Here is a 22,470-nt window from a genome sequence, read left to right as displayed (position 1 = left end):
GTACAAATGTTACTCTTACAGTAATACTTTTATTTTTATATCTTATATTTTATTTCTGGCTAAACATCTGTACACACACGTCAGCAATGAGTGAAAAATATAAAATATTCTGATAGTAATGAAACTAAAAGTCTGGATTCTTGAGGTCTGGGTTGTTGCAGATGATGAAAAACACTTATCATCCACCTGTCAGAGCTACAGAAGCTTCTGGATTTAATCCTAATATGAATCTTTTCTTCCATATATGAGTGGAAGCGCTCTGATTAGTCTGTGGACAGTGTGGACGTTTTAACTTACAAACAATAAAATGTGCATGAAACCCATAAAGTCAGCAGGTTTGCTGTAAAGAGCTACCCAACATGGAAGCCAGTGCAGAAAATATTTCTAACGTCAGTGCATCATAGCTGCATACACGCTAACGAGTATCATGGATACATACCTGGGTTTACAAAAACAAACATTCTTGTAAAACTTGTTTTCCAACACATTCTGAATGTCTTTTTGTTGACGCTTCATCCGGTTCGCCAGGAGTTTCCTCCGCTCTGCTTCACCACGGGTCCGACTCCACCCAGACGATCTTCCGCTGCTCCTCCCAGATGACGGTTCTCAGGCTGGTCAGCAGGGACGTCTGGTCGCACCAGGAGTCCGGAGCGACGCTGCGGTACAAACACGGCAGCTTGTCCAGCAGCGGCTCCTCTCTCCTCGAACACGCCAGCAGCTGCTCCTCCGAGCGGCTGTCCCGCTGCAGTTTGGACCTGCAACAGGGAGGACGACGGACACTGTGAGGACCCATGGGTGAAGCCACTGCATTGTTCAAGCCAAGAGCCACTGCCAGCACTGGGGGGTGGGGGTGGTTAGAGTTGCATTTGGGCCTAAAAAAAATCTGACCCGACCCCATAGGCATTTTTTCAGAGCCCGACCCGACTGATTAACTGTAATTAGGGCCCGAACCCCCTCAAAAAACAACTTTTTTTTTTTTAAAGCTTTTCCTGCTTTTGTAATCAAATCAGTTTGACATGATAGTTTTAAAAACGTATTTCAAAGAAAGGAAGATATAAGATTTCTTGTTTATTAACAAGTCACCAAATGAATATTAACATACAAAATGAAAAGCCTAAAATAAAATCAACTCTAAAGAACGGCTGTTATACAGATGAACAAAAATATTTTTAGATCAAAATTATTTGGGAAAATATAAAACAAGGTTATTGTAACTGAACGCGCTGCTCGCTTCGGCTTTTGTAGCTTTAGGTGCTGCGACTTCCTTCACTGCAGATGACAGCAAGCACGGCCGATGATCCGGTGATCCATCTGAAGCTTAACGGGACTTTTTTTTAAACTTCTTTCAAACGGACAGTCATACCTGAGCGTGCACCTGACACACATCAGCAGGTTTCACTGTGCTGGCTTTGTAGAGCGAGTTCTCTTGATTTTAGCTTTTGTTTAATATTTTCCAGCTCCATAATGTCGCTTGTTGTGGGTCAATTGCGAATCCTCAGATGTGTGAGGAGCAAAGAGTGGGCGGGGCCACATGCACAATTAAAAATGCATCAGAAGCCCAAGACTGACCCGGCCCGCCCATCAAGCACATAATTTTGGCCTGACAAGTTTTTGACCTGACCCAAATTTCGGGTCGGGTCAGGCACCGGCTCGGGCCAGAAATCGCAACTCTACTGGGGTGGGGGGGGGTGGAGCACCCCTAAAGGCCAGAGTCTAGAATTGCCCCACAGCTTCAGTTCTCTTGAACAACAGGGAGCTGTCAAAAGGGGGAGGTGTTGGTTTTAATCATTCTTGCTTGAAATTAAATTCAGACGGTCGACGCTGAGAGGGGACAGACAGTTAATGCTAAAGATGTGGCTCAGCGTTTAGTGCTCGGGGTATATGTGGAGGAGGACTTCCAGCTACTACCACACCAAAGTGTACCTCAGTATCAGCAGAAGAAAAGTATGAAGATAATGAGTCTCGTGCACAAACCACCTGCTGTGGACGCGTAAATCAACAAAAGAATATGACGTTTAAAACTTTCTCCTGCTCCAGATTCACAAAAGGAATGTTGCGTTCAAGGCTGCTGAAAAGCTGGGACATCTGAGAATTACCAGAGTTACTGAGATTTGGGGAAAAGACATTTCCAACGTGGCACTGTAGCTCATAACTCCTACATTAAAGCACGTTCACTACACTGGTAGATCCCAAAAATATTAGTTTTGTGCTCTGTACGGTTGAAATAAACAACTTATAATGAGTGCGTTATTGTTCACGTGGAATATTTATCAGGAAAAATACATTTTCCCAACAAAAGAATAATTTTTGGAAATATACAATTTATTCTTCTGCTTCCTGATAATTACAATATTATGAAATATTATTTCCTGCATACTTCATCATTCCTGGTTTGACTCGGTGATCTGACTGTTGTTCCTGTGTTCTACAACAGAACCCATTTTACATGTTTATTTCAGCTGTACAGTCCAAAAGAATTACATTTGCTTATTGTTTATTGTTCTGTTTTCTTTTATATTATTTTGCAGGAAGAAGAAAATACAAGAAAATATATTTTTCCAGCTGCAGAGGAAGAATGTAATCAAATGTACAGTCCACACAAAAAATACCAGAAATGATAAAAAAGTCTCAAAAATCAAATTCACAGGCGCTTGTGTTGACTGACTCGTGCACAGCAGGTCATTTGTGCACGTGTATTTGACTGTACGTGCAGAATATTTCTGTACAAATTGAAGTGTGTACATTTAGTGTTTGTGAATCTCGTTCACCTCAGTTTGCGTGCGCTGCGTGCACTCTGGCTGACGAAGATGATGATGGGGAAGATCTCGAAGCGCTGCAGCCGACGCACGCAGTCCAGGCCCAGAGGCAGAACGCAGTGAATACCCTGTAAAGGTCATAAATCAGCGTGAGCAGAGCGGTTCTGATCAGACGGATCAAAGTCGAGCCTGAGAACCGATCCGAAAAAAATCTGCAGTTTCTAAAACTTTTAGTTGGTTTTGGTCTAAAGTTTAGAGACAGAGTTAAATAAAATGGATGTGATCGCCACGTAAATATAAATAACTTGTTTTTAGACACACACACACACACACACACACAATTAATGTGTAGTGAGTGAGATGGAGGAGGATGACTCGCTGCAGCGACCCCTGAAGAAGAAAGAGCCAGAAGAAGAAGAAGAACAGAAGAAAAAGAATAACAAAAACAAGAACAACAAGAAAAAGAACAACAACAACAAGAAGTAGAAGTAAAAAGAAGAAGAATGACAAGAAGTAGAAGAAGAAGAACAAGAAGTAGAAGTATAACAACAACAAAAAGAAGTAGAAGAACAACAAGAACAAAAGAACAAAAACAAGAACAAGAAGAAAAAGAAGAACAAGAACAAGAAGAACAAGAACAAGAAGAACAACAAGAACAAAAAAGAACAAGAATAACAATGAGAAGAAAAACAAGAACAAGAAAAAGAAGTACAAGAACAAGAAGTAGTAGAAAAAGAACAAGAAGAAGAAGATACACAATTAACCCTCCTGCTGCCCTTGGGTCAAGATTCCCCCTGTAGGTCATGTTGACCCAAGGGCAGCAGGAGGGTTAATAATCCTGTTTGTTTGTCAGTACGTTGCTTTAAATGACACTGTTCAGTTTGAAGGCTCTCCAGACAGACTGGGTGCTCTGACCTTCTTCATGACCTTCTCCACGTTCTGCAGGGAGTAGCAGCAGTTCTCCGCCTGCTCACACTCCTCCAGGATCTCGGACCTTTGGAGCCGGGCTGCGTGCTCGCTGGAGCTCAGAGTCTCTGCAGAGAAGGACGGAGGAAACGTTGCCCTCGTGCTCATTTTCAGACTGTTTGATAACGTTCTTGTCCTCTGCTGCCGTAATGATCAAACTTTCCCTCAAAGACAAACAATGTTTATTTTGACCTCACTGCGTGGAACACGAGCACACGTTTACAGCCTCTGCTGTAATTTTTATAAATATTTGTTTGCACTACTTATTTCCTTCCTGGTTTACAGCAACATAACCATAAAACATTTATAGATGCACACTCAGGCTGTCTGTTTACTGAGGGAGAAAAAACACTATCGTGTCAGCATCAAGTCGGAAACAGCGGAAAGAGACGCGACGTCAGGCTCACCAGTAAAACATCACATAAGAAGGAGCATTTAAAAAGTTTCCTCATCACTTCAATAAAATAAGAGCATCAGCAGAGGACGATGAAGACGAGCGTCTTACCGGGCTCGCAGAGCTCGAAGCCCTGCCAGCTGGCTAACTTCTTGTCCAGGACGCGTCCCAGGATGGTGGGCAGCAGCAGGACCGGCCTGCACACAGGAGGGAAGTGGGGGGTCACCAGGGTGTAGGGCATGAGGGTCACGCAGCATTTGGATGAAGACGGAGAACCTACAAGGGGGGTGAAGAGACGAGGGTTTATTTTTGAAAACGAGGATCCTATAGCAGCTGAACTGAGCAGAAAGGCAGAATATTCTCCTTCGGGGCGGAGGCTGCACCTGACACTGAGCTCGTCGTGCTTTCTTTCTCCACGCTGACCCACAGGGGGTTCCTGCCCTGACGCCACGTGCTCACGACCCTCACTGCCTTCTGCTGACCCCGGGGCACCACTTGTCCATCCTGGAGAAGGAAACGCATCAATTACAGCACAAACGTTTCAGATCTAGAGTCTGAGATGGAATCTTTAGGATTCTTTTTTTTTTACCTTTTTATACTTCTTTATCTGAAAATTCAAATCTTCAATTGTTCGTATTAACAGTCGCTGTGCCCTGTGATTAAAAATAGTTCACGTCAGTAACGATGTAAAGTCTGGAAGGTTCACGCTCGCAGCGGCACCGACCTGTAATAGTTGGGCACGGTTCCACTCTGCAGGTCCAGCAGCTGACAGGGGTGGACCTGGCTGGCGTACCACAGATCCTCGGCGTCGGTGGGTCGTGTGTTTGTAACGTGGAGGATGTCGTTGCACGACACGGCCAAAGTTCCTCCGGTACCAGCAGCGAGGGACGTGTTGACCCGGATGTAGAAGGAGTCTCCTGATGAGGTGGTGTTGGTCTGCAGCTGCTGCAGCAGCGCCTCGTAGTCTGAACGGGACGAGAAGGACATCAGTTCAATAATTCAGTCAACCTTTATTTATAAAGGTTAGTCTCATTGAGCCTCCAGGACTAATAATATTAATATGTTATGTTCAGGCTGTGCTCAGTTGCCTCACAACCTTTTATTTAATATAGTTTATCTTTTGCTTTTCAATGACTATAGATAACTCACATCAAACACTGTTATGGTAATATTTCCTTCTTATTCAAACTCATTAACCTCCTAAGAGCTGAACTCTTGCATGACGTGCATTAATTCCTATAATGTCCACATATGTGGATGTCAGGAGGTTAAAGGTAAACCAGCTCTGCTAACATTTAAACAAAATGGTTCAAACACAGGTGATGTGCAGAAACACGCCGAAGCCTTGAGCTCTTCTTGGTTAAAATCAGTCTAAAGAGGAAGAAACGGACGCTTCATTAAATCAACTGCTCCGAAGGTGCTTTCCCCTTTTTAAAATGATTTCCTGGGAGGATTTTATAGAATCTAACATCTATAATATAGATGTTTTGGTGCAACAAAATATAGTTTGCTGTTAGAAGGAATCCCAGGTTCCTGTGGTCACCTGACCTGCGAGAGATCAACTTGATCATAACAAGTTAGTGGTCCCTCTCCTCGTTAATACGGAGGACGTGGTGTTTGTGGTTTCCAAAAATAGTTTTAGATTTGGACTCGTCTGACCTCAGAACAGTTCTGGCCCATTTGAAGTGAGCTCTGGTCCAGAGAAGACAGCAGTGGTTCTGGATGGTGTTCACATCTGGATTCTTCTTTGTCTGATAGAGCTTTAAGCAGCATTTGTGGATGAACTGTGTTTACAGACAATGGTCTGTGGAAGGGTTCTTGTCTGTCTGTCTGTCTGCCTGCCGTCCTGCCTGTCTGTCTGTCTGCCTGTCTGTCTGCCTGTCTGTTCTTTTACAGCCAGTCTTCTTACTGACACATCATCAAATAAATGCTCATCCAGCTGTTTCTTATTTGCAACACTTACTTCTACAGCCGTTTGCTGCCTCAGCTTTGCTTTTAGATGTTTTGTTAGCGTAACATTTAGTTTTTCTCAGATTCAACACTTGACAAGCTTTTTTATGTTTCACTGTAGATAAAATAAAACGTTTTTATTTACATTTCACTCCACATCCCAACTCGTTCCTGAATTAGGGTTGTTCACGATTGAGCATGAACTTGGTTAAGTTTCAGCTCAGAGTCAGAAGCCTCAGAAAAAGAGAACGGGGCCGTGTTGGTGTTGCTGCTTCACTGAAGGAGTGAAGGAATGCAGGCCGATGACATGCCCGAGTGTTGAGGTGGTTTGCTCGCACCGAAGAGGAAACTATGCAGCTTCACTTTCCCAAAGACCTGTGGAACGTTCTACAGACTGATTTGATCAGAAATTAACCTGCTGCTGTTTATACGTTCTCACTGGTTGGAGACGAGACCAGAGGCCAAGTCTGGACTCGGAGCTGTTTACTGACTCGTAACGGTAACGCTGAGGTCAAGCCGGCCGCACCCATCAAGTTATTATTGTTGTTCTTTTAATCTGATGATGACGTTTGTTGGACAGCTGACAATCCAAGTTAAACATCCTGTGTATCTGAGAAATGAAGCGGTGAGAGGACTCGCTGCAGGCCCTATAAACACAATTAACTTATTTACAGCTTGTGGTTAAATTAGAAATGATTTAAATGTGTTGAGCGTTTTGTGTTTTTAACAATAAGCTCTTATTTTATGTGCAAATCCTTTAGCCCCGCTGAACTCATTGTGGCATATAATCTACAGATCAGCTGATCAGTGTTATAATCTATTTCCTTGTGTAGGACAAACGAAGAGTCGCTTCACATTTCTGTCATTTCTATCTGCTTCCTCAGTGTTTAGTTACGGGGGTGACGTTTGTAAAGTTACACTGTCAAAAATTAACAGCAATGGTTTGGTTTACTTAGCCTTCAATAAGAAAAAAAATTGAGTTTTTGTTTTCAAAGTCACCACGTTATTCATACTTTTATAAATGTCATAGTTTACAAACTAAATACTTAAATTGCAATTTAAATATTTAGTTAGTAAAATAAACATTTAGGTGTAAGTTAAATATTTAATTTACAAGCTAAATATTTAACTTCCAAGCTAAATATTTAGCTTGCAAGTTATATATTTAGATCAGAGTTAAATATTTAGTTTGGAAATTAAATATTTAGCTTGGACAATAAATATTTAGCTTGGACAATAAATATTTAGTTTGGACATTAACTGTTTAGTTTTGGAAACTAAATATTTAGCGTGGACAATAAATATTTAGCTTGGACAATAAATATTTAGTTTGGACATTAAATGTTTAGTTTTGGAAATTAAATATTTAGCTTGGACAATAAATATTTAGCTTGGACAATAAATATTTAGCTTGGACAATAAATATTTAGTTTGGACATTAAATGTTTAGTTTTGGAAACTAAATATTTAGCTTGGAAACTAAATATTTAATTTACACCTAAATATTTAGTTTACAAACTAAATACTTAACTTGCAAGTTAAGTATTTAGTTTGTAAATTAAATATTTAGTTGGGAACTATATTTATAAATGTATGAATAACATGGTGAAAATATGACTGAAAAAAAAAACTTTTTTCTTATGAAAGGCTAAATAAACCAAAATATTGCTGTTAATTTTTGACCGTGTTACTTTACAAACCGCACCCCATAGTTATCAGCTATAAGTATCCAACAATACGCTTCAGCTGAGGTTTGTGTAAAACAGCACTGCCACTTTGCTCGGCTTTTGCTTGTTGCTTACAGAATGCACGAACAGCTTTAGTTGTGTTCAAAAGAACAAAATAAAAATAACGTAAAGGACTTGACTGTCAGGACACACATCAGCTGCATCTCAAGCTCAACCAGTTTTGCTCTAAGATGGGGCATCCTGATGGTTAATAATGAGCCTTATCTACAGAAAGGCCACACATGAGTTATTTCCTTGCTGGGGGACGTACCGTCCTGCCTGGGTCGGAGGGAGAGGTGACAGAGGCCAGTGACCTGACCAAGAGCCCACGCAGCCTCCTCGGAGGTGGAGTCCTCCAGCACCATCTTCAGAGCTTTCTCCTTCTGCTCATACTTCACCTGCACAGCAACAACTCGATGAGTAAACCTTCACTGTACACAGAGAGATCATCTTCACAACACGTCCACCCACCTCCACAATCTGCGACCCGGGATTGATGCCAACTTTATGGGCGGCGCTGCCCGCGGTCACCTGATGCACAAACACCCCGGTTTTGTTCCCCCCCACCACGGTCAGCTGGCTGAGCAGGGCGTCCCCCTGGAAGGAGATGCTGAGGACGCGGCCGTTGACACGGATGGCCTTGGGACGAGAGCGCACCAGGAAGGGAGGGGCTGAGGTTCGAGTGAGGCTGGTGCAGCACAAGAGACAATAAATAAATAAAAATACAAACATTTTTTAAAAAGCAAATATTTCAGGAGTTCTGTGGATGATTTCCACCCAGTTTATTTAGTTTCTATTGTTTATTGCGTGAATGTTTATGAAGCATTCACGCTGCTGTGATTCATTTTTCTTCAGTACGTTTTTCTGCATCTGTCTTGTTCCACAATTTTTGTGCTATTTCAACAAATCATAATCAAAAGGTTCAGCTCTTTCAGGACAATCCTGCTTTGACTTTTGGCATTGGTGCAACTTTAGCTTTTTCAAATATTTAGGCTTTTCTGCCACTTTTTTTCTCATAGAAAATGAATTGAGCTCATTTTACATCCTTCAAACCTTTAGATCCGTTTACAACCTTTTACTGCTCCTTTCACATTTTGTTCTGATTCAGCTTCTTTCAGCTTCCTTCTGCAAATTTATTATTTTTACAACTAATTTCAGCTGTTTTATCAGCTGTTTTGTGCTCCTTTCAGAGCCTTTCTGCTAACTACAACATTTCTTTGCTAATGCGTTAGCATTTTTGTAGCTAATTTCGGCTGTTTTCAGAGTTTTTCATGGTAATTTCTGCCACTTTCAGCTTAATTAACTTCACATGGTAATTTCAGCTTGTTATGCTCATTTCAGCTTTTTTCTGCTAGTTTCAGCTTTTTCTGCTGTTTCAGCTCATTTCAGCTCTTTCTGGTAGTTTAAGCTTCTTTATGTCTTTTCAGCTACTTTTCAGCTATTTTGTTTGTTGCCAATTTCAGCTTTTTTAGCCAATTCCCTAATTTTTGTGCCCATTTCTGTTAATATACACCTGATTCAGCAAAAATGTGTTCTTTCTGCTTTCTTCTGCTAATATTTCATTTAACCTTTATTTATACAGGTTAATCCCATTGAGCAACAAGGACTCATTTACAAGAGAGACCTGGTTTTAACAAAGATATAAACAATCTTTGTGTTTTTTCTTGTTTTCTCAAAGAGAACAGTTGTTTTTTATTTTAATCCAACATATCTCATTTTGTTAAGAACAGGTTTTATATCAATGACACCAAACTTTTATTGATTTTAATCCCTAAATTAAACGATGTTGACCTAGAGTTCTGCAGTGAAATATTTTATGAACTGCTCGCTCGTTGACAAGATGAATATTTGAAATTTACCTTTTTTTTGCAATAAAAAAAAAACCAAACTATAATCTTTTTTTAATTAACTGCTATATAGATGTGTTTTAAATCTTTATTTGAAGTTTTCTTGGTTCAGAATAAACGGTTAATAATAATAAAAGAGGTCTTAAATTAAAAATGATGCGTTTTTGCTTGGGTTGCAGAATTTAGTGACATTTTCCTTCAAAAGAGGAAGTCAGAACGTTAAAATAAGTCATTGTTTCAGTTCAAAGTTAAAAATGTGTCCTGCTCTGGAATGTGCCTCCCAGCAGGAGATTTTAGACCCTGGTTAATAATTAAATCTATTTGTTGAAGGTTTACAGACATGATGCGTCTGCTGCTCATTTAATATCATTTCCACTCTATTGTGTGAATATGCATTATGATTCACCCGTTAACAATGTTTGCAAATTCACAGCAACTAATCTTTGCTCTCCTATCACATCATGATGCAAAGCTCTTTGTTTTATTTGACACTCAGCCAGCGTTTTTCTTCACCTCATGGAGTCGGAGCCACCGGAGGAGGAAAGCTCGGGCGGCTTCTGGTCCTCGCTCCATTCTAAATTAAAAACAGAGCAAGTGAGCTAACCTGGCGGCAGCTTGTTATGTCAGAGTTAATGAGTCACTCGACAGCCCTGGAAATGATCCAGCACTGAAGAATAATCAACATCCATCTGCTGAACAATGAGCCGCCGCTCCAACACTCACCCAAGGAAAGGGTTTGTTGTCCGTCAGGGAGGAACACAAAGTCGTCCAGTAGAGAGTCCGTCTCTGCTGTTTCTAAACTAAAAGGAATTTAAAAAAAACCTCACATTATTATTCTGTAAATGAGAAGGAGACTGAATGCAAAACTATGTCAAACTTCACAAACTGGTTTGCCAGGTTGGAAGAGCTAAAGTCTTTTTATGACCGAGCTGATTCTGCCAATCTTAAACATCGGAACATTCTTTCAGGCTTCAGGACAAACCTTGTGTCTAAGAATAGCACACTTTAATAAACTGTATATTTACAGCTCAGCAGCTCCTGTTTGTAACTGTCTGTGTTCTATACTCTGCATCGACATTAAAAACCCTTTTCTTAGGGCAATCCCATTAAAACTCATGCTACAATGTAAAAACGGGAAAAAATGACTCAGCAATTTTTATTCTTCTCAGAGTAAAAAGACGCCCTGAAAACTTGTTAACTCGATAACGCACAACTCAAATAAATGTTAAATACACACCAGCTGTCCGAGTTTAAAATCTCTTCTCTTCGGCGGAGGGACTCGGGACTGGGCGGCTGAGCGTTTCTGGATCGGACGCTGCTCGCACCAGGATCTTCATTCTGCGCAGAAAAAACTTTAATGATGTATAAATGTGAGCAAACGTTAAGGATCTGCTCGTGTTTGGAGTCATCATGCACTCGGTGGGATCCAGGCACGTACACACATGGTGTTGGAATATTCCCTAACGAGTTTCTGGATTGCTCTAAAGGTCAGCAAACCCACTGATGTTCCTGAAAAGCTACAGACGGATTTAAAAGGCATGAATTATTTCTTTCAACACTTCAGATTTGCCCGAGTCATATTTACTGAGCCCGTTTGTGCTCAGGCTCTTAAACAAACATGAATAAAAGCTTCCAAGACAGGTGGGTAATGATTTTTCCCAGAATGCCTTTTTGACTTGGTTAATGGTGTTGAAGAGTCACAGCATGTTGCATCTGTCATTCACTAAAAAACAACACATCATCTGCAATAAAACCACACAGAAATACTTTCTTTTTATGACATTTACTGCATATTTGTAGATTGAATGCTTTGTAGGAATAATTTATCCCAATCATATCTGTTAGACATTTTGTTTTGTTTCTTAATCTGAAGATTTTGCATGACCGATGTACTAAACGGAACAAAACTCTTCCTGTATATCAAATGTACGTCTTGTGATAATTATACAGATATTAAGATTTGTTAAAAATAGAATGGGGAGGTTTTTTTTAAAGACATCTAATTCTTTATTTACTCCATTTATTCATTTGTCGGCACATATTTGAGTCAAAAGCTCCAAAATCCTGATTTAAACGCACGTGTGATGTTGAGGGCTGGTGGAGGCTCAGGCCTGCTTCTGGCCCTCAGGACTTAGTTCTGCTTGTATGAATTTGAAGTTCAGTCCGTTTGTAATCTGATCAAGAGGAACGCTAACGTCAAATCTAAAAAATGCAGAAGAAAGTAGAAAATTTAAAATAAAATGAACAGTAATAAAGAAACAGCGCTATGAACAACGCGTCACAAAATAATGTTTGGAGTTAAAAAAAAAATTTGTTTGAAAGCTCAAATCACTCAGGAAGCTTAAATCACAATAAAGGTTAAATCAGGTCATCTGGACTGTTTCTTTTTGGGAGAACCGTTTTGTCTTTCATCTGAAAGATCTTTTTCTGAAGGTGTCCTCAGGCGTAGCTGTTGGCCATCTGGCCTAAAACTTTAGTTATGCACGATGATCGATTGTTTTGGACGGATGTCCCTCTTTACATGTGCAAAGCGTCACGTCAGTGAGGTGCTATTTATAAGACAGATCTTGGTGGCAGGCCTCAGACTGATGAAGTCTTTTGGATGAAAAGATGAAACGTTTCTCCCCCAAAAAACCTGTCCAGCTGACATGATTTAACCATTCTGGTGAATTTTTGGAGTACGTGAAGCTTAAGAGGAATCAGAATGGATATGGTTGTGTAGACGTTACTTGATGTCTCATAGATTTGGTCTTTTTCGAATTGTTCATCAGAAAATTCTGTATATTTTTAAAAGAAAGGTCAAAACCAACATTTAACAGCTAAATGTTTGTATCTAGCATACACTATTACATCTAAAGTAGTTTAACACAAATAAGTGAGTTGCAGCAGATCTCACAGTCACCTCTGAGGTAAAGGAGCTCATGGACTCGGGGTTGACGGCGTCCATGCGGCAGAGTCTTCGTCGAGGTGGAGGCGGCTCTTCTTCACAGCTGGATGACAGCCTCTGCCAGCTGACCTTCTTCTCCTGTGATCCAGACACAGGAAAACACATCACCGGTGTTTATTATATTTCTGTGTGCGTCATGTTTGTGCATGGTGACGTGTGTTTCTTTTAAAGTACATCAGGGCTCTGTTGTTGGACTTCATAGCTTCGCTTGGCCTGAAGGGTGAAGACGGTCTCCTGGAGCTCCACCAGCTGGCTCCTCAGGGTGTCCTTCTCAGCCAGGATGCGGGCGATTATTGCCTGGGCCTCGTCTCTGGACAGGTAAGCCTGCAGGCATGGAGGGAATTCATATTTATCCAACACTGATTAGTTTACACCAAACAGGCTGGCACACCTTTCACTAGTGTCGATGCAATTTAAATAAAAAACTAAACGACTTGAAAACCGCAGCGGAAAAATTATTGTGCAATCTCTCTAACCTGAACCATGAATGGACACGTTCCAGTCAAGGATTGTTGAAATGAAGCAACATAGTTTAGTCATCGAAATGTGTGAAATGCAGAATGCAGGAAAAACAGTGTCACCTTTCTGCCACATGTTCTCAGAAACACGAACAATAACGAATAGAAACTAAAAATAGAAGAATAGAAACATCTTCAGTTACCATGCACCTAAAACTGGCATGTAAAGTTTATGAATAGTTAAATATATGAAGCTAAATAAATTAAACAATCTGGCCCAACTTAAAAAAAATAAAATCCAGCAAACATTTAAATATATATCTATATATACACATGTATACACATGTGTATATATATATATATATATATATATATATATATATATATATATATATAAATAGTCATGTCAACTTTATTTATAAAGTGCTTTTAAAAAAGCTATTGTTACGAAGGTGCTTAACAATAACAACAATGAGAGTAAAATTAATGGGAAAAATAACACTAATGATAGTACTGAAAATGCCCAATCACCTCTGAGCTTCAGTTTTTGGAACAGCCAAAAGCAGCTGATCCGATGATCTCGGACCAGAGATTTAACAGAGGGTGAATGGAGCAAGCACTGGTTTAAAGGACAGGTAAATCTGACAATCATCAGCATAACAATGGAATGAAAGCACGTTTCCTCAGGATAGACCCCAGAGGGAGAAAATAAAGTGAGAACAAAAGGTGTCCAAGAATCAAGCCCTGTGGGACCCCGCAGGAAAGAGGCATTGAAACAGATACATTATTACCAATCTTGACACTCCTGTCAATCAGGTAGGAGTCGAAACATTTTAATACTGTAATCCCAACCCAGTGTTCAAACCGCCTAGATTTAGATACTTAACATACATATACATACATGTATATGAAAATACTGTAAATAAACATATATATTTCTATACATTTATAAGATATAGTGAATTTAAACCGGCTTAATTCATTTCTAATTGCACTGTATCGTCTGTTTTAGGTGATTAAAAACAGTGGGCCTGTTAATTCAAGTGCTGCTTGTCTTTAACGAGAGATGGTTTTTTTTTTTTAGAATCAGCTGATCACACGGTAAGAACGAGTCGCAGGTTTCTGCTCTGCTTCAGTGGAGGCAGCTTCAGGACATCTCACAGTTTCTGAGGTGTGGATGCGTCGCTCAGTTTATTGTTCTTGGTGTAACAAAAAAAAGGGTAATCTGCGGTTGATTGTTATGACAAGCAGCTAAAAGAGTCGTTGCAACATGGCAGGAAGAGGAGCAGCAAGGTTTGTTCTGGTTTGTGCATCATGAAAAACAAAATCATTTCCAGGAGACGTGAGTTCGTCTGCGTTTCTTATCCGAGAAACATTTCTACAACTGTGAGTCAGTGCTGATAGAGCTGACGCCTGGTGCTGTGGGCACGAGATGTTCTAGCAGGACAATAACAACATGGCAGCCGTTTCCAGGGTAACATAAAACAAAGTGTAAATCAGAGAAGCTTTGCGTTTCAGTGCATTTCAAATGGAGAGGAGCTCTCTACCTGGTCTCTTTCTGCCTGAAGCTCTCTCATCTGGTTCAGGACCACCGTGGTCTTCTGCTGATGCATCTTCACGTCCAGAGACAGCTGTTGCACCTGGAGGCTCAGCTTCTCCTTCTGCTCTAACAGCTGACAGAGACATTTGTGTGTTAGAGCCACGTGACGCACTTTAAAACACCGACCAAGTTAGCACGCTGCTAGCTTCGCCACAGGTTTGCTGAACATTTGAAAGAACTTTGAAAACAATGATCACTTTTGGAAAAAGTCATCGCTGAAACAAACGCTTGTTCATAAAAGGTTTCCTCTGACGGACAACGTCTCCACGTCATGGAAGTGTTATTTCCATCAGAACTGTTGGGGTGAATTTGCATCTTTTTCCTGATTCATAATGACTGCCAAACAGTTGTGCACACACACACACACACACACACACACACACATAGAATGGTGCTTCATAAGACCAGAGGTTACCCCTTTTTCCAACATCTGGACAACACAAAAACTTTGTCACAACTTTTTATTTGACATGCAGAAAACAAACTTCGCTTCAAAGATACAGAACACACACACACACACACACACAAGCGTACACGTACTCCTTGTTTGTCTCTGAGCAGCTTCTCGTTCTCCTCCCTGCAGCATCTCAGCTGCTCCGCCAGCTCCACCTGACTGTTTATGGCCTCCGCCAGGTCCTGGGCCAGGATGTCCTGCCGGGCCTGATGGGGCGACAAACAGAAGCAGCTTTTCACGGTTCAAAGATCACGAGTGACAAACAGCCAACGTGCACAGAACGATTCAGGGGTGGTGCTCACCGGATCCAGTTTCTCTGCCTTCTCCAGCTGTGAGCGCAGCTTCCTGACCTCCTCCTGCAGCTGAGGGCTCTCCGGAGCAGAGCGGCACCGGAGCGAGTGCTGTTTTTGGATCTCGTTCTCCGTGTGAACACTCTGGAGCTCAGTCTGCAGCTGGTACACCTGCCGTCACACAAGCCCAACTCATCTGATCAGACCACGATGAATGAATGAAAGGGCGTACGGTTTGTAACGTGTTAAATGTCGACTTTTACAGTTAAATTTAACTGGAAGTACCTCCTGTTGTGCCTTAGTTTAGAGAAGTTCACTTGAACGTTTAATTTCTTTCCTTGCAGTGATTTTATCACATGAAACTTGGCATCACCAAGAACCAGTTCCCTACAAAGTCCGACCTTCGCCTGAGACATGTAGCAGTTTGTGACATGCTTCGTTCAAAACACCACATCCTGAGAAAAATTTAATTTCTAGCACAAGTTTTCACTTCTGTCCAGACTCACACAGACATTTCACTGCAGAGCTCTTTTAAAACTGACAAAGTTCAGCTGCCTTTAATTATTACTTTAAGAGAGCACGGTTTGTTTCTTAAAAACTCCCTCACCGGCAGCTAAAATACAAACAGGAACTCACTCAGCCAACAATTTTATCACAAATAATGAATTGAGCTCCAGGTTTTCAAAAATTTTAATGCTAAAATGATTTAACATCCATCAGGCTGGTAGCATATCGGGTGACACCGTTCATTTCGTCCTCTAAGTTTCAACTTTTTAGCCGCTGCTGATAAAACCCACAGTTTTAGCTACGTTTGTTTTTACGAGACAGAAGCTGCTGACACAACATTTATTGACATGCTGGACTTCGGGATTTCCAGCTTCAGGCTGAGAAACAAAAAAACAGAAACTAAAAAAGGAGCATCTGTAAAAGTCAGAGATCCTAGGTGGGAAATAAATTTCAATAAATTTCAAAGTACTAAAAACAGAAGTCAAATCATCATTTATGGATAAAACAGAAGATCCAGGTGGCACAGCATCTTCCTACAGATTATATTTAATATCTCAAATAAAAACTAATAAAATATTGAACTTTGGGAAAGCAGTTCAGTACCTAAGACAGAATCTCCAGTCCTTCATATTTAATGTTTGAAGTAGTGCTGAATTGTTGGATATATTTAAATAAAAAGTTCAGGTGTAGTGTAGCTAGCTAGAGGAACCTGCACCACATACGTACGTTTCCAGGCGTGTTATCGGAGACACTGTGTTCTCTGCGTGCCGCTCCTCCTAGTTTGTCAGATTGATCAAATCTCGTTCATATTCAGCTAAATATCTGCAATTTTACATAAAGCCCTACAAAACCAGCTGGTTCTTCCAGTTTAAGGTTTGAAACTCACCTTGAGGCTTAAATAAATGCTCATTTTTAAACACATTTATTGAGAAAGTCTCTAAATCGAAAAGCTAACTGGCTCCTAACAGTTACATTTGTACATTACAGTATATACAGTTAAATTTTGTGGGGGAGTGGTGGTGCAGAGGTTAGAAGATGGGCCTGTGATTGGAAAGTCACAGGTTCAACTCTCAGTACCGTCCACATCAACATGTGGATGGAAAAGGTGGAACACCCACACCTGCCTCCACCCTCATTTGCCCCACTCTGGGCCCCTGAGCAAGGCCCTTAACCCCCATCTGCTCCCTAAACAGGTCTCTCTACAAAATGAGTTCTCGTGGCTCAATGAGACTACCTGGATAAATTTAAAAAATCCAGGCTCCTGTTGCACTTTGAGCTGTAAAGTGACACTCATCTCCAAACAGACATTTCTGCCCAATAAAAGACGACTTCCTCACTGGGCATTCAAACCTTTTCTTATTTTTTAGATCTACTCGTAGAAAATGGGTTTTTTTTTGGAAGCTCCTGGAACTCCGTCAAATAGTTTTGTCTGTTAAGCCTCTTCAAAGTACTGCTCACTTACAGACAACCCCCTCTTAATTCATTTAATGGCTTCCTGGAAGGAAAGCCGTTATTTGCTGAAGGAGAATCATATCAGGCGGAGGTGCTCGGCGCTGTAAATCCTTCCTTGGTTCATTTCCCTCTGTGTTTGTCCTGAAGTTTAAAGCAGACTTGGACGGTTGTAAATTGCTCACCTGCAGGTTGAGGTCATGGAGTCGCCCGCTCATTGCTGATTTCTCCTCGATGACGGCCGTGTAGCGGATATACAGATCACACTTCTCGTCCTTCAGCTTGGTGACTTCTCGCTGCAAAGAGCTCAGGAGCCTCTGCAGTTGTTCACTTTCAGACTGAAGCTGCCTGGACTTCTGCTCCCGCTCCACGAGCTGCCCAACCTCTGACTCCAGGGATTTGCACCGTGTGCCCATCCTGGTGGCCTCGCCGCGGGCCTCCTGCAGCTCCTTCTGCATCCCCGTCACCGCTCTGATGAGGTACTCCGTCAGCTCCGAGTACTTGATCAGTCCTGTGAGGAGAGCAACGCGCTTCACGCAAGCTGCGAGTCGAAACACAGACAGATATCCTCTGAAAACACGAGGAAGCCTCCGACCACTGACCGCTGAACCTCGATGGTTCTGTGCTGGGCTTGCGTCCGGTCACTTGGCTGTAGAGGGTCGGATAATGAATCATCAGGCCCTCCAGCAGAGCGATGGCTCCATTCCTTCCCTGGGTCCTCAGCAGATCCAACATGTAGCCTAAAAACAACAGATCAGTTATTTAAACATGAGGCTTAACTCAAAGCAATCACCTGTTCAATAAACGCACAACACACAAATGTCTAGAGATTTTTAAGAGCAAGAAAAAAATACACGAACAGTTTATGTGTTTTAAAGAGAACCAAGGTAAAAAGAAATGCTAAAGCTGCGAACAGAGATTCATTATGGTTGCTGTGGCAACCACACACCTGTGTCTCACTCCCTGACCGCCACGTTATTGAGAAGCAGACAAAAATGATTAAAAAGCAGCTAAAAAAACTAGAAATGAGTCAAATTTGGGAATTGTTGAGCTGTGAGTGGCAGAAGACTCCAATGGTCATGCGAATGTTTACTTCTCTAAAGTGTTTGATGTAGTAAATATGACAAGTTAAAAATACTTTTTGCCTCTAGTATATCAGATAATATTTTGAGCAAAGTTAAATGTGAATCTGTGGGAGTTTGGATGAAGTCTGGATTCTGGGATTATCTGACAGAAAACCATAACAGTGAGAGGAATTCTGGGTAAAATGAGATTTCTTCACTTTCATACATAATTTATGTAGGTACAAAAAGGAGTTGTGGAATTTGTTTGAAAAGTTTTTCAAAGTTTAGACAGGTGTGAAATAACCAATAGTGGAAAAATCAGTAAAAATCATCTAATGTAAACAAAGAACTGTTAAAAAATGCCAGCTCAGACACGTACAGATTAAATGTTTAAACTTTGAAAGATGTTTCTAATATGAGGTCTGTTTAAGCTCCAAAGAGTTTTCTAAACTGTTTCATTAAAATCACATTGATGTCCATTTTACTTTCTCATTGCTTTTTTTTAAATTAAGTTTGGTCACCACTGTGCATCAAACTGATGCCAAAAGTCTCGACTGAACACTTTTGAGTGTAAAGTTTTCATGTTCTATTTTAAAACTGTATGAAGAGATACAAATAAAAACAGCTGAACAGGAAACTCTAATTCTATTTATAAAAACATAATGATCAGAAATTGTAGTATTTGTACATTTAAATCCCTTTAAGCAGCACAACATGTTGATTTTGTGATAATAATTGGTCTAATTTAAGGCTATTCCACTAAACTGTTCAGGGGACCACAGTTTCTAAAAGCCAGCAGCTCAGGGGCTGAACATCCAGCTATTAGTCATTATGTAAATAAACTAAGTATTACAATGACCTGTTACCTTTTAAATGTGTTTATTTTGTTGCATTGAATCATAAATGCAAATAGAAAAATTACACTTTCTGTAAAAATGCATTGTGAATACTTATTGCTGAAGAACTTGCTGGAAAAGCAGCTGAAATTAGATTAAAAAATACATGCTGGAATGTAGCTGAAATGGAAAAACAAGCCTAAATTAGGAGAAGAAAGCAGAAACACATATTTACTGAATTTGGTTAAAATTAGCAGAAATTGGTACAAAAATTAGGAAAATAGCTAACAAACAGCTGACATTTGCAAAACATTGCTGAAAGGTAGCTGAAAAGGCAGAAAGAAGCTTAAACTACCAGGAAGAAGCAGAAGGAGCTGAAATACTGAACTCACATAAGCACTGATTTAATAATCTAACCTCCCAAACCCCTGGACTACTATTGTGCAATACTACTGACATTTCTCTTAATCACCTTACCTCTTAATTACCTCACTAATATCCATAATGTGCAATATTCAAATTTACATAATGGTGAAATAACATATTTTTTACTTTCATAGTTCTACTATATCTATATTGTGTTATATTTTAATATTTTTAGGTGTGTTTTTTAAGCATGTTTTGCACTGAAAAAGAAGTTGCTCTCAATCTCATTGTACTTGCGTATAATGACAATAAAGGCATTCTGATTCTGATCCAATTCTGAAATACCAGTAGGCTAAAAAAATGTAGAATTACCTGAAAAGCTAAAATTAGCATAAAACAGCGAATAGTAGCTGAAATGGCAGAAAAAGCTTAAACTACATGGTAGAAGAAAAAAGGTGACAGGGGCATAACAAGCTGAAATTAGCACAGGGACGTTATTTAGACTGAAAGTAGCAGAAATTACAAAAGACAGCCGAAATTGGCTAAAAAATATAGCTGAAAATTTAGAACAAGCTTAAATTAGAAGAAAGCAGAAAGAAGATGTTTGCCCAATTATGCTGAAAGAAGCAGAAATGAGCACAAAACAATGGAAATTATCTTTAAAAAAAGCTGAAATTAGCTAAACCAGCTGAAAAGTAGCTAAAAAGCTGACAGAAGCTTAAATTAGCAGAAGAAAGTGGAGAAAGCAAATTTTTGTTAAATTGGGCTAAAAAAAGTTGAAATGAGTGGAAAAAAAAAGCTGGAATTAGCCGAAAAAGCTAAAATTAGCATAAAACAGCTAAATAGTAGCTGAAATAGCAAAAAATGCTGAAACAAACAGAAATAAGCTGAATGGAGCATAACAAGCTGAAATTAGCTGAAAGTAGCTGAATATTTTTTTTATTTGCACAAGGAAGCTGAACCAAAACAAACCATAAAAGGAGCAGTAAAAGGTTGTAAACAGCTCTAAAGATGTGAAGGATGTAAAATGAGCTCAATTCATTTTATTTGAGAAAAATGGCAGAAAAGGCTAAAAATTTTAAAAAGCTAAAGCTGCACCAATACCAAAAGTCCTAGCAGGATTGTCCTGAATGAGCTAAACGTTTTGATTAATGATTTGTTGAAATAGCACAAAAATTGTGGAACGAGAAAAATGCAGAAAAGCGCATGTAAGAAAAATGGATCACACTAGTGTAAATGCTTCATAAACATTCACACAATAAACAGAACCCAAAACCCAAACCTCCGTTTTTTCTAATTTTTTTTAATGAACTCATTGGCGACCGGACTGGTCTGCGGGCCGCCAGTTGAGTAGCCCTGGTCTAAGTACTGCAGGTGCTGCAGGTGCTCAGTTTGCATCCAACGCTGAATGAAAACAATCCAGAAGCAGTAAAAAGGACTAAATGTTTGCAGCGACAGAAACGGGGTCACTTCTTTTGATAAAACTCCCCAACCCAAAACAAAACAAAGCTGGAAGCTCACTGGTTCTCATGCAGCGGTTGGTGAGGTTGTGGCACGACAGGATCTCGTCCTCGTCCAGCTCTGTGAGGACCCGGACCTGCCTCAGGTACGGGATCAGGATGCATGGCCGAACCCCTAAGGAGATCCGGTGACGGTTGTCGTTAATCAGCTCCCAGAGCGCCTCCTCGTTCATCTCCTTCGGGTCGGGAGCCTCCAGGACGCACTCCGCCGCCATCCTGAGTGTGTTTCAGTCTGAGCACAGCTGGAGGAGCGAACAGTCCCAGAACAGCAGCCTGAATGAAAGAGGCATGAAAAAATGAAAGCAGATTAAAAAAAGCTTGCCTTTTTCCACGCCCTGTGGGTGTTTGTTTGTAGGTGGGCGTGAAGGAAAAACCTGTATGACAGGAGCATTTGAGTCTTTGTGATGCAGCTCTGGGTGTCGCCTCCAACACCTGATGGTGAAAACAGACAGCTCTCACATACAGTCACACACAAACACTCACAAACCAACAATCAAACAAACCGCACTTACCGTTTCCTTCATTCATGCTTCGTTGGCTCCTAACGACATAACGATTGTCCAAACATAAACTTCTGCTCAGTTTTATGAATGACATAACCTGGATTTGTTTGAATACAACTGTTTGGCTCAGTCTGTGGACTAACAGGAAGAAAACGTTGTGTTTGGCTTAATAATTCCTAATCACAACAAAGCAAACACGTCCTGCGCCACAGCACTGAAGGACAAAGTCCTCTGTTACGAAAGGAAACAATGCTCAGGACAGGTGGTTCTGTTATCTAAACACATGCTTCATATACACGGACACACGGTGTCCTGTTTCATAAGGACGATGTATATAAATGGAAGCTGTAACTTACTGTAAATGATAGAGGTGTTAAAGTCTGACAGGAGCTCACAAGCTTAACAGAAAAATTAAAAAGAAGTTAGTAAAGCTGTGAAATACTGTTGATTTTTAGCGACGACAACGATGCATCTTGCAGAGACGCGTGTCTTGTAGTAAAAACCTACGATTCTTTGAATAAATGCACATCGCCCACCAGCTTTCAGGCCAGAGTTTTAAACTAAGGTCATATTTTGATGAACTCAATGTTGCAGGAAGTGGTTCCTACTTTTTAATGGGCAGTAATAAAAACCAGCATATCTAAAGTATATCTACGATATCTTCTTCCAGATGGACATGCCTGGAACACCTCCCTAGGGAGGGGTCCAGGGTTCTTACCAGACGTGTGAACCGCCTCAACTGGCTCCTGTGGATGTGGAGAAGAAGAAGCTCCACGCCAAGTCTCTCCTGGAGAACTGAACTCACCCTCTCTCTAAGGAAGTGTCCAGCTGTCCTG

The 22,470-nt window shown here is 40.6% G+C and overlaps 1 protein-coding gene across 1 annotated transcript; it reads right to left on the bottom strand.

The window, feature by feature from the left end:
- Positions 1-531: 531 nt before the first annotated feature.
- Positions 532-21,346, bottom strand: card14 (caspase recruitment domain family, member 14). The gene is made up of 20 exons (XM_037690091.1): positions 21,133-21,346; positions 17,948-18,085; positions 17,531-17,856; positions 15,402-15,560; positions 15,186-15,305; positions 14,593-14,718; positions 12,762-12,911; positions 12,543-12,665; positions 10,878-10,978; positions 10,364-10,440; positions 10,154-10,214; positions 8,265-8,481; positions 8,065-8,191; positions 4,841-5,081; positions 4,706-4,769; positions 4,500-4,620; positions 4,228-4,392; positions 3,672-3,790; positions 2,769-2,884; positions 532-755 (listed from the first exon to the last, which is right to left on the bottom strand). Exons 1-20 carry the CDS (start codon positions 21,344-21,346, stop codon positions 548-550), a joined length of 2,973 nt encoding a protein of 990 aa, XP_037546019.1. The 3' UTR covers positions 532-547.
- Between the last annotated feature and the right edge of the window lie 1,124 nt (positions 21,347-22,470).

Source organism: Nematolebias whitei, chromosome 16, assembly GCF_014905685.2.
Source record: "Nematolebias whitei isolate Nwh7 chromosome 16, NemWhi1, whole genome shotgun sequence".
NCBI classification, from domain to species: domain Eukaryota; kingdom Metazoa; phylum Chordata; class Actinopteri; order Cyprinodontiformes; family Rivulidae; genus Nematolebias; species Nematolebias whitei.
Note: the sequence above shows the minus strand (reverse complement) of the source record. Positions and strands in the feature narration are given on the sequence as shown.

Coding starts and splice junctions, on each gene's coding strand:
- card14 (XM_037690091.1), bottom strand. CDS start 21,346: ATGGCGGCGGAGTGCGTCCTGGAGGCTCCCGACCCGAAGGAGATGAAC. Junction 17,857..17,947: donor AGAACCATCGAGGTTCAGCG/GTCAGTGGTCGG, acceptor CTCTCCTCACAG/GACTGATCAAGTACTCGGAG. Junction 12,912..14,592: donor TTCAGGCAGAAAGAGACCAG/GTAGAGAGCTCC, acceptor CCATGCCTGCAG/GCTTACCTGTCCAGAGACGA.